Below are 12,801 nucleotides of genomic sequence, written 5' to 3'. Positions count from 1 at the left end.
CTGGTGCAAATAACTCAGTAGGATTAATCAATTCATGCTCATAGACTTAGATTGATAGAGCACATTAACTCAGGGGGCAAAAAAATCAAGTTTAATTGTGAAGATTTAAAAGACAGCAAGTTGCCTTTTTCGGACTGTGATGTCTACATTGGAGACAACAGGAGTCTCCATTACTGAAAACCCATACAGATTGATCAATACCAACTTTTTGACTCACCACCTACTGGAACACAAACCGGGCATTATCAGAATCCTATACCACAGAGCTGATAATGTTCCGACCAGCCCACAGGCCAAAGAGAAAGACAAGAGGCAATTGAAAGAAGGTATCAAAACCTGTGGTAACCCCAGCTGGTAATTTGTGAAAAGTGTATCCAGTTCCAGAAAAAAAGAACTGAGTGGATGAGGAGGAAAAAGGTGACAGACGCAAAAATACTGTCAATCCATATGTATCCGGTCCAACTGAGGAACTCAGAAAAATTTTAATCAACACAACCTCCCGGTACACTTCAAACCAGGCAACACCATGAGACAGACAAATCCTAAAGACTGGACACTCCACGCCCACAAAAACAATCTGGTGTATGCTATCCAGTTTAACGATGAATGCACTGATTCATATACTAGGGAAACAAAACAACCACTAAGCCGTGCCATGGCACAGCATAGACTGGCCAATTCTTCAGGCCAAGACTCAGCTGTCTACAACAATTGCTAAAGGACTATGCAATTAAGCTTCTAACAAATAACTGAATATTTCTAACATGAGTTACAAACATTCTGGCCATTGAATGTGACCAGAATGTTTTTTGGGTAATTTGTTTACAACTGAATGGAATGCTAACATGGGGGATTTTGACTATTTTGGACTGGTAGTAGTTGAACCACGGCGATCGTTCTGCCACACAAAACAATGCTAACGAGGGGAAATTACACTTCAACGACTGTTGTCGTTGGCTTTGACAGTAGGATTGCTTGTTATGCATCAAAACATTAGATTTTCTTACTACAATAGGGCGAAATCATCCTTGCCCAGGCACACCCTCCTGGTTTTGAAGTATAAATATTTGGAGTTTTGGCACCAGCCGCTGGACTACATCTAGCGTCTAAGACTGGATCTGACCAATCTTAGTCTATGAACATCAACTGATGAAGCCTACCGAGGTATTGGAACCAACCACTAGAGTAGAGATGACCAATCTAAGTCTAAGACTAGATCTGAGCAATCTAAGTTTATGAGCATGAACTGATGAAGCCTCTTTGGATTACAGGCAAAACGTCATCTAAGACAAAACAAACAGTCCAGTTGCAATCGATTGGATGCCCTGAGATTACAATGACCAAAATGTTCTTCACCACTTTGGAAAATAGTTGTAACACACAGACACGATGTGAGGGCAGGATTTATTTTCACTTTCAGTCTGACTGCATATTACAAAAAAATAATGTACTCAGTAAAAAGCCATACTAGAAAGTCTGAAGGCAATAAAGTCCACCAACCTTCTACTGGGGCAGGACCGCCACCACACTAACATAGCTGGGGTATGATTGAAAATAGCATTTGGGGGGATGTGCTTGCAGCACATATTCTTCAAGTCCAAAGGTGAACATTTCCTAAGGCAGAATCAAGAAGTGGTCCGGGTTGTGAAACACAAAGATTTTCACAGAAGGGTCTTGTAGTAATCGTCCTTCAAGCTGTACAAGACAACCACAGGCACCCTGCAGCAGGAAGACACAAATTAGCTTTTGGATTGCAGGATTAGGAGACACACAACATGCTGAAAACTTTCACTGTTTAGACATTTTTTATTATACACAGTCTGTATTAGTCATATTTGCTTTTTAAAATATACACAATTAGCTAATAAGCTGCCAAGCCCACACGATCGTTAGCACAGCTGTATCCCAGTGTTCTAGTGGCGTTGCATGAATTCCAGAAGTGTGTGTGTTTTGACAGAACACTGGCTCCAATTTGAAAGCAAGCTGCAACAAACATGTGTATCGACAGTACGAAACCTCTTTTAAGTCACTAATTAGCACCACCATGGCCGTAAACCATTATTCCACATTATCAGTGGAGGACTAGAGGAAAAGGAATCAATAAGCATGCTACGAACGCACACACCAGGACGACACAAGAAGCTAACCGCTAAAGCTTCAATGTAAAGTAGGGTTGATCGAGCCAGCTGTGGATACTAGCAATACCAAGTATAGTATCAGCACATAAATTATACTAAAGTGATTTGATCGGTATTTTTATTTTGTTTACTTACAGTATTTTAAAATACTTTTTGGGTTGTTTTTGTTATTGTTTAAAAATTTAGGGTGTAAGGCTGTGGATACAGTACGGCTTTGAAGGCAAAACACAAATGATCTAAATGGGAGTCAATAGTAATTTTTGTTTTTGTTTAGTTATTTTGCACTAGCCTCCTCACATCGAGAGGAGCCAGATGAGGTGGTTCGGGCATCTGGTTAAAATGAGCCTTTTTTTTCTTTTTTTTTTTTTCTTTGTCATGAAAAAGGGACGTTTTTGTCATGAAAAAGGGAGTTTTTTATGGTCGGTGCACTAATTGTAAGCGTATATTGTGTTTTTATGTTGATTTATTTAAAAAAAATAAATAAATAAATGTTTTTTTTTTTTTAAATAAAAACGAATAAAACATTCTTCTGCGGCCCGGTGGTCGGGGACCACTGGCTTAGATGATGGTCAGGTTGATGAAGCACGCTGTACTGGCGGTTGTGAGTTTAGTGGCATTAACTTCGAACTGACACTAACTCCAATTAGCGTGATCATCATCTACCCATGCGTAGTAGCGACAATTGAACTCAATGTGGCAGCGTGTCTTAATTAGGATGGTGTGCTTCATTAAAAACAATACAGATAGCAGTATCATTAGTCTTATTGGACCGACCCAATTAGGCACCGGTACCCAAAAATACTGGTAGACGGTATATATTCCCTACAGAAGGATAATTTAAAAGTGGAAGGATAGTGGGAAAATTTGTGCAGGGGTCCGAATCTTGCTTTGCAAAGTACATTGGTGAAACATGAATGCAAATGTTGTGACATTGCAGAGGCTGGTGAAAACGAAGCCACAACGAATGTTTTCCACAATCAGAGTTGAAGCCGTCCAAGAAAATAATGTGTTTTGTTTGGCAAGGCAGTGCATTTACAATAAAACCTCAAGAGTGACTCTAACATCACATTTATAATGTGGATAATGTTGCACTGGCAGAAGGAGAATTGGTCCATAAACGCATGTTTTTAAGTTGTTGATTAAAACTGAGCCCCTGAACATGTGCATCTGATTCATGGCCGTGCTGGAGTTGGGCCACTGTTACATTCAACAACAGAAAAACGACTACATAAACAATTCAACAAAAAAAATAGCCTCACTTCTGTGAGGCTCCTTTATCAGTTTAATGTGGCTGCCTTAAATCGCAAATCAAACACAGGCAGGAAAATAAAACTATTAGCTCGTTTTCTGCTGCCATCTCAGTCATGAAAGAGAAAATCCCCTTAATTCCTCTCAGAGCTAATCGCTAAGGGCATTCACGGATGTCACAACACCGAGGGTTTAGTTTCGCTGGTGAGCTTGACAATACAAACCACTTCATCCAACCCACAAACCCGCCTCCCTGCACCACAGTCTTAGTGCCAATCAACTGTGGTGTTAAAAGGTCAGACATGGGACTTTAAACAAGGCTGGGTAAAAGGTCAAAGGTGGTAGTTGCCTTTTTAAAAAGCAGGCTTAATACAAATCAGGAATATGGACATACGTTTAACACACTAAATAGAAAGTGTCAATGTGGAAAAAGAACACCACTGACTCTTAAGATTATTAACTACCGGTATTTCATATTGTTGAATTACTTAAGAGTTATTGTTTTAATAATCCATTTAAATCTCAGTCAAGAAGCGACTAATAATGCTTGATTGTGAATGACTCTCACCCTTATTGACCCGATTGACCAAGAGATAAAACTGACAATCTAAGAAGTGAGAAAAATCGGACTTGTAATTGGTTGAAGCTCAACAATATGTGACTGTACTGTATTTGTACGATTCATACACCTTGGCCCAATCATGCATTTAAGTGCATTTTTATTTGATAAAAATGGCTTTTAGCTGGACAAGAAAGTGGTTGAAATTTTTGTTTTAAGTTGAGGTGGCGACTTGTCCAGGGTGTTTGATGCCTGCCACCCGAATGCAGCTGAGATAGGCTGCAGCACCCCCCCGCGACTCCAAAAGGGACAAGCGGTAGAAACTGAATGGATGGAGGTTGTATTGCGTGGATTTCCTCCTAAAAAATTGGTGTATGCTGAAATCCAGAAAGTTTTGTACGCAGAAACAGTTTCTGTTGTATTAAAGTGTGCGCGCACATTAATCCAAGCCCATTTTTTTTTTTTACATCCAAATCAACGTGGAAGTCCGCGCACATGTCGAAGTGCAGCTGGCCACTTGGAGTCCATGTCTCCATTTAAATACGCAAATCATACTTACATTAGCTATGTGCCTAATACACAAAGATAATGAGCAAGTTGGTGAATTCATCAACAAAAAATAATTAGGGGGTGCTTCTTGCTGAAGTGAAGGCCGGCCAATATATACTTTTTGGCACACTGTTCTCTGGCGTTTCCAGCAAACGAAAGACGATTGAGTGGGATAAAGCGTGCAAGACTGTCACTATTGTGGATTCAGAGAACCATACACAGGAACAAATAAGAAACAAGTAATACTACATCAGTAAGAAGAAGAAGACAGATGTAGCCAAAACAGGCGAGGGGACCAGAGATAAAGTGGTGATCTTTCTTTAGAAGAGGTGAGAGCACAATGGGTGACTCTGAATACACCCAATATAAATAAATATAACTTGTGTAAATTATGTGAAAATTGTGTATTATTTGGTTTGAAATATTTTAAATTTAAACATGCTAACATATCAAAAAGGATACGAAATACACTTGTTTTAATTAATATGCCGTTAATGTGACACAACCACCGGCTGCTGCAGCTGTCAGCCTGACTGGCCAATCCGATGCTGGAGTCACAAGAACACATTGTGACAGAATTAGGTAAAAAAATTATCGCCTAGATAAATCAATAGACGTCCTCATAAACATACTAGTATATATGAATGGGAAGTTTTTTTGAAAAAGAAAAATATTTTGGCAAAAAAGTGAATTTTCTGTCATTGCCTTGATCTTTGTACATTGTTAAAATCCAATGTTGGCAAAGCCCTAACGACCCCCTCTGTGTGTCGCCAAAATATCCATAGCATGTAGAAATGTGCCTACATTTTCACTTTGTTCACTCTTGATACATCTCAGTTTTGCTGTGAAAAAGGGCAAATGCCATGTTTTTCTGCATATGCATGCTTAATACATGAGGCCCCTGGTCTGCCAGAGAATAAAACATAGCAGGATAAGCAAGTAATAAGACTTCGAGATACTCTTTATAAAAGTTTTTTTTTTTTTTTTTTTAAAAAGACTCGATAAAACAAAGACAATGGTGAGATAGTCTCCTGAGATTCAATTGAAAAAAAATAACAAGGTAAGCTGTGGCATATTTGTTTTGCTTTTCATGTTTTCTACTCAAGTTATATTCCCAGCAACATTATTACTCTCTCCTACAGTGTCCATTACAATGACATGAAAATGTGTAATGGTCAACTATAAAAATTACATGATGACAATGTTCCTTAACAATCGCAATGCACCCCCATTGGGGGGCTCGCCTCACTATTTGAAAAGGACTGGGTTAAGGTAAAGCAGAATGTACAGTCAAAATAAATTGAGTACTTAATCTGCATACATATGTGTCAAATGCGATATCATTTTGGGGTTAATCGTGAGTTAACAAGTAATTTTTGACAGCCTTACTCAAAATTGCTGCAAAAATTAGAAATGGGAGTATGTCAATTTTCAAAAATCAAAAAAATAAGAAAAAGGAAAAAAATATGTGTCATTAATATTATAAACACATCTTTTTACAGTCGTTTACTCCTTTCAGCAGTCAGGTGATACATTTTCAACAAAAAATGCACTTGCTGGCAGTATGATTATTTTTTGGGGACTATACCAAAGTAAATCAAATCAATTTTGGTCTACAATTTCAGTGAGCCCAACTGTGCATTGTACCTTTTGGTCATTTTGAAATGGTGGATCTCTTCACAGATAGACTTCAAGTAGCGCTGCTTGGGGAGACGCGACAGCAGAGTGTTCACACTGCTGTTGTACTGTTCCTCATTTTCAAACTGCAGAATACAGACAAACAGCAAATCCATTGTGAATTATTAAAATATATTTAATTCATTTAGAGCCTGTTTACTTTAAACTCCTTGCTTGTTTACCAAGTTCGCAATTAAAAGGTTGACAACATCTTACACTCAAAGAAATGTTTATGTCGAACAGGCCCTTTTCTGGACCCTTTAGAAACATGGTATTGCCACATACTTAGAAAAGTGCCATGTGAAACTTGCTGCATAGGTGGCCCATTAATTTATGGAGTGGACCTTATGTAACAGCGATGTTAAAAACATCCACTCTCCTGTTTTCTTGTTTCTGTGCACAATGTAATAAAATTTTCTTAACCCTCTGCAAGAGCGTTAGGTCAGGGGATTGGAATGTGAGTATTAGCACCCACTAAGCAAGTCTGCCTGACTGTAAGCTTATGCAATGAAGTGCTGGTTGAAACAACTTGAACAGGTCTCCCCATGGCGGAAAAAGGCCCTGGTGTTCCCTCGCACCACCCCCTCTTAAGAAGCCACTGTAAGGAAGGAGACGGGATCCCATCTTCCTGTCTGAGTTTTATGGCTCTTTTCAGGCACCCTCCACCCCTCACCACATTCTTCCCTCATCAGGATGTAAACTTTTTAAGGCTGTAATGTGGAAAGGAAACTGACCTCCAGAGACAGGAAGTTGATCAGTATTTCCTTCTGAAGGTCCACCTTTAAGAGAGAAAAATTTGAACGAATAGTTGGGCACAAACACATTTAGACGACATTGTGCTGCAAAAAAGGGTCTTTACAATTTAACAAGAAAAAGCGCCTTCTGTACAGTCTCACTAAGCAGGTTCTGTAATTCTTTTCATCACTAAATTACTCAAAATTCCACTTTCACCCGGCTTGAAAAAGTGCCCCGTGTCCCTTTCCCAGGATAAAAGCTAATTGCCTCCAGGGCCTATCATTGGAAAATAAGTGCTGCTGTGTTCCAGTCGGACTGATAAACAAACAGGCTGCTGACATTCAACAACAAAGACTAAGAAGCCTGTGCAATCGCTTAGCGCGATGAAGGTAATTAGGCCTGTTTCAATAAGTCATATTTATAGATGTGAGCCGGACAAAATCCAGAGCCTAGCAGGAACGACAAACATTTTGGGACCGTAACACGGTAAAAAAAGAGGATTTATGGTGGGAATATATTGGTTATAAAATTAGAAAATATACACAAATAGATATGACAAATGGCAGCAGTAAACTGTAGAATGTGTTAATTGTACTGCAGTGTCCAGTGTTTGGATTCACTACCACCATTGCTACAACTGGACGATTTGGCATGACGTAAATAACTTGAAAGGCCTGCTCCTTGCGACAATTAATGTTGTGGCTATCAGAAACTGTTCCATCGCTCTGAAATGTCACACTTGAATTGGAAAGATAAAGAGGGACAGCACAAGAAGGGGTGGAGCGTGCACGGGTAAACAAACAAAATTACTTACTGCCAGAACTTCAATGTCACTGCTCTTGTTTTGCAAACTGCTTGCAAGATTTTGTAATCTGGTGTGGATCTGCACAAGTAAAAGAGAAAGAGAGGAAGATAAACACAGTCAAAAATAATCAAAGGGAAACAAGGGGAAAAAAATAATTGTTTCCATGGTCAAAATGAAACGGCACAAATAAACAAAGTAAAAATATTGTTGCATGCAGTTGCTTGGTAAACAAATCACTGTGTTAACATGCTATCAACATGCACTGTGGGTAATCAAAAAAAAGACAGCTGACTGAGAACATGTTTCCAACAAGCAGTATGTTATGTTGAGTAGTGGCGTGTCAATTAAATGTCTTAAAGGAGGACCCATTGTGCAAATACAACTTTTCTTACTTGTTGGTACCTGTTTTTTTGTGCATTTGGCATCCCCTTAAGTCCCGAAAATGTTAAATCAAACAATAGAGGCATCGCGGACATATTTATAGAACAATCTTGCCTTCTCACAAACTTGCTCTAAACGAGCCGTTTGGAATTTGGGACTTGAGTGACATATTTTGCCAAAATAACATAATAGTCGCAAGAACTATCAGTTTTTTGTGTGTAATTGGTTATGAAGCATGTGCATCATTTTAATCGATGCTAAAAAAAAATAGAAATAATGCTGCGGAGTAGACAAAAAGTGAGTTTAAAAAAAAATGTTTAGAACTACAAATTCACCTTTCTTTTTGTCATTTTATTTTTTACAAACCAGATGGAGCCGCTTATGAGTGCTTGTCGCGTTTTTGTAAGATTCAATAGAAGGGTCTAAACTGAATACTTGCTAAATATAGAAGCAATGTCCCTCAGTTGGTAACACTGATCCCTCCTGCTCTGTCTTCTGACAAGCCAGAGTCGCAGACAGCCCCATTATAATGTGCTTTTGAGAAAGGTCAAACAGGTAGCAGCAAATATATTTGTACCGACTCAATCTAAATTTAAGTAAATTTTAGGCAGCAGCTATTCTGATAAATACAGCACTGGCATCAAAACATTCAGAGAGATTATGTCATACAAAAAAGTAACATTTAAATTTTAACAATTAATTCATTTTTTTTTAGATGGTGTAAAGCATTGGTCACCAACCTTTTCGAGCCCAAGATCCCTGGTCGGGGCCATATGTATATATGTGTGTATGTATGTGTATTGTACATATTTTGTTTTTATATATACACAGTTGTCGTCAAAAGTTTACATACACTTGCAAAGAACAAAATGTCATGGCTGTCTTGAGTTTCCAATAATTTCTTACAACCGTTATTTTTTTGTGATAGAGTGATTGGAGCACATACTTGTTTGTCACAAAAACATTCATGAAGTTTGGTTCTTTTATGAATTTATTATGGGTCTACTGAAAATGTGACCAAATCTGCTGGGTCAAAAATATACATACAGTAATGTTAATATTTGGTTACATGTCCCTTGGGAAGATTTACTGCAATTAGGCGCTTCTGGTAGCCATCAGCAAGTTTCTGGTTGAATTTTTGATCACTCCTCCTGACAAAATTAGTGCAGTTCAGCTAAATTTGTTGATTTTCTGACATGGCCTTGTTTCGTCAGCATTGTTCACACGTTGAAGTCAGGACTTTGAGAAGGCCATTCTAAAACCTTAATTCCTATACCACGTTTAAACTGTGTTTGGGGTCATTGTCCTGTTAAAACACCCAACTGCACCCAAGACCCAACATCCAGGCTGATGATTTTAGGTTGTCCTGAAGAATTTGGAGGTAATCCTCCTTTTTCATTGTCCCATTTACGCTCTGTAAAGCACCAGTTCCATTGGCAGCAAAACAGCCCCAGGGCATAATACTACCACCACCATGCTTGAAGGTAGGTGTGGTGTTCCTGGGATTAAAGGCCTCACCTTTGCTCCTCCAAATATATTAGTGGGTATTGTGGCCAAATAGCTAAATTTTTGTTTCATCTGACATTATATGCACTAAGAGAAGACCTTCTTGAGGAAAGTTCTGTGGTCAGATGAAATAAAAATGTAGCTGCTTGGCCACAATACCTGGCAATATGTTTGGAGGAGAAACGGTGAGGCCCGTCAAGCATGGTGGTGGTAGTATTATGCTCTGGAACCCTGTCGACCTGCGTTTTGGTGGTTCTCAGTTGACTCTTGATCATCCTCACCAATTTTCTCTCAGCAGCAGGTGATAGCTGGAGTCAGTGACAAAACTGCGCCATGCACTTTATATGTACAAATAATTGTCTGCACAGTTGCTCTTGGGATCTGTGCCAAATTCCTTTGGCTTTCCCATTGTCAAGTTTGTAACAGAGTCTAATGACTGCATCACATGAGCCTTATTTAAATGGGCTCAGACAAGTCAACAGGTGCTGTCAATCATAATCACTCGCATGAAGTTAAGAGGCCATGCCATGAAGCTAATTTCATTAATTGTAACTTTTCGACATCACCAAAACTGATAATGTATGTTGCTGTACGTATACTTTTGACCCAGCAGAATTGGTCACATTTTCAGTAGACCTAAAATAAATTCATAAAAGAACCAAACTTCATTAATGTTTTTTGTGACAAGTACCGTATGTGCTCCAATCACTATCACAAAAAATAAGAGTTGTAGAAATTATTGGAAACTCAAGACAGCCATGACATTATGTCCTTCACAAGTGTATGTAAACTTCTGACCACGACTGGGGGAAAAAAATCGATTCAAATTTGAATCGTGATTCTCACGTAGTGCGATTCAGAATCGATCATTTTTAAAAAATCGATTTTTCATTCTTATTTTTTTTTATCAATCCAACAAACCACTATACAGCATTACCATAACAATGCAATCCAATTCCAAAACCAAACCTGACCCAGCAACAATCAGAACTGCAATAAACAGATCAATTGAGGAGACAAAAACACAACACAGAACAAACTAATAGTGAAACGAAAATGATTATCAACAACGGTATCAATATTAGATATAATTTCTGCATAGCAGTGATTAAAAATCCCTCATTGACATTATCATTAGACATAAATAAATAAATAAAAAAAGAATAGTGTCACGGTGGCTTACACTTGCATCGCATCTCATAAGCTTGACAACACACTGTCCAATGTTTTCACAAAGATAAAATAAGTCCTATTTTTGGTTCGTTTAATAGTAAAACAAATCTACATTATTGCAATCAGTTGATAAAACATTGTCCTTTACAATTATAAAAGCTTTTTTTTTTTTAAATCTACTACTCTGCCAGCATGTCAGCAGGCTGGGGTAGATCCTGCTGAAATCGTATGTATTGAATGAATACACAATCGTTTTGAATCGGGAAAATATAGGTTTTGAATCGAGAATCGCGTTGAATCGGAAAAATTGAATTATAATCGATTCGCGACCCCAAAAATCGATTTTGAATCGAATCGTGGGACACCCAAAGATTCGCAGCCCTAATATATACATATACCGTATTTCCTTGAATTGCCGCCGGGGCGCTAATTAATTTAAAACCTCTTCTCACTCCTGCGCTTACCAAAGGCATGCGGTAAAAGTAAGCATGCGCTAATTATTTTAAAACCTCTTCTCACTCCGGCACTCACCAAAGGCATGCAGTAAAATTTGAGTGTGAAGTAAACTTGGACCTAAATCTTACTTAATAGCTCTTAATCTTTTTCCCTTTATGCGATTTCAAATTACCGGTATTGAAATCAGCCTCCTCCATTTTGAAAATGATGACAGGGGAAGTGTCACTCGTGTCGTCACGAGTTTGACCAGGCGGTAATACTAAGCATGCGCTAATTATTTTCCGAAGCGAGTTTGACCCGGCAGTAATTCAAGGCAGGCGAATACTATATGCCTTGCGGCAATTCAAGGAAATACAGTATATATATACACACACATTCATATATACACATAAACACATACGTATTAATACATGTACTGTATACATATATACACACATATGGGATAGGATAGGTCTTATTGTCATTGCAACAAGTACAACAAAACTTTGTTTTCAGCACAAACCTGATCAAGATTAGACAAACAATGTACAAGGTTACAGAACAAGAACTCTGATGGGTTGCCGTAAGGCGCCCCGTAAAAGATGGTAAAAAGGTAAACACTGGGGGAAGGATGAGTAAAAAAATACAATCTAGACTCCTAAGGGGGCCCAGTCTGGAGTGGGGAAAAAACCTCCATAGCAAAGCACATACACATATTACAACATACATCTCGAAATATCTAGCAACAGAGGGAAGGTAGTTCAAGGTCATGGTGGTAGGCCGCAGCTCTTCAGGCGCTGACCATCCATTCATCACCCCTATGGGATTTGTGTCAAGGGCGTTGGGTTGGGGGGAGGGGGGGTGTATGTGTGGCGTATATTTTTTTGTGGATGTGTGTGTGTGTGTGGAAGCCCACAGTGTGTGTCTGTTCCACGGCCTTGATGTATTATGCAGTCGCGGGTCCAAAGTCAACAACAACAGGTGTGTGTCCATGAGAGACACAAAGGGAGTTTGTTGTGTCTTCGCTGCACTGTCCTTAGGGAGAGTCTTGAAGCCAGGGAAACAATCCAAGTTAGAATGATTTGTATGCGAGTGAAAATAAAATGTGCTTTCCACTTTAAATTGTCTATGACTGGTCCTCAAAAACTGCAGGGTAGACATTCTGATGTAATCCACAGTTCTTCCCGCATCCTCCAATCATTTGTGGCAGCTTTGGGGTACTTTGAAGACTGCCAGCAACTTCCAATTTGTCGACAAACCAGAGCAACGCTTACTCCAATCAGCAAATGTCCTGTTGTCATATTTCCGAATAGGTGGATATCTTTACATCCTCGACAGAAAAGGGTCGCCAGGCCCACGGCACTCCTTCTTCTCCTAAGTGTCCGTCGTGTGTCCAGCAACAACCACTTTGTCACAACAGCAGGTTCCCCCAAACCCAAAATCTTGTCAATTTTTTTGAGGCCAGTTAAATAGTTCCAATGTTTAGATTTGGAGAGCAGTGCAAAAAGAGGCAAGAAGAAAGTTAAGACAAGACAAAACAAAGAAGCAAGCAGGAGAGATAAGGGAGAGGAAAGAGGAGCGTTCACCCTCGATGA

General features: G+C 39.0%; 1 protein-coding gene across 2 annotated transcripts in view; it reads right to left on the bottom strand.

The window, feature by feature from the left end:
* Nucleotides 1–1,385: 1,385 nt before the first annotated feature.
* The window catches only part of eif2ak4 (eukaryotic translation initiation factor 2 alpha kinase 4), a 78,840-nt gene continuing 67,424 nt past the window's right edge, over nucleotides 1,386–12,801 (bottom strand). For both annotated transcript variants that reach the window (XM_061895390.1, XM_061895391.1), the window contains 4 exons: nucleotides 7,721–7,789; nucleotides 6,906–6,950; nucleotides 6,142–6,257; nucleotides 1,386–1,719 (listed from right to left, as the gene is read on the bottom strand). In XM_061895390.1, the coding sequence (XP_061751374.1) occupies nucleotides 1,662–1,719; nucleotides 6,142–6,257; nucleotides 6,906–6,950; nucleotides 7,721–7,789 (288 nt within the window). In that variant the 3' untranslated portion in view covers nucleotides 1,386–1,661. The remainder of the gene's footprint in view (nucleotides 1,720–6,141; nucleotides 6,258–6,905; nucleotides 6,951–7,720; nucleotides 7,790–12,801) is intronic.

This window comes from Nerophis ophidion, linkage group LG03 (assembly GCF_033978795.1).
Source record: "Nerophis ophidion isolate RoL-2023_Sa linkage group LG03, RoL_Noph_v1.0, whole genome shotgun sequence".
Taxonomy (NCBI): Eukaryota; Metazoa; Chordata; class Actinopteri; order Syngnathiformes; family Syngnathidae; genus Nerophis; species Nerophis ophidion.
Note: the sequence above shows the minus strand (reverse complement) of the source record. Positions and strands in the feature narration are given on the sequence as shown.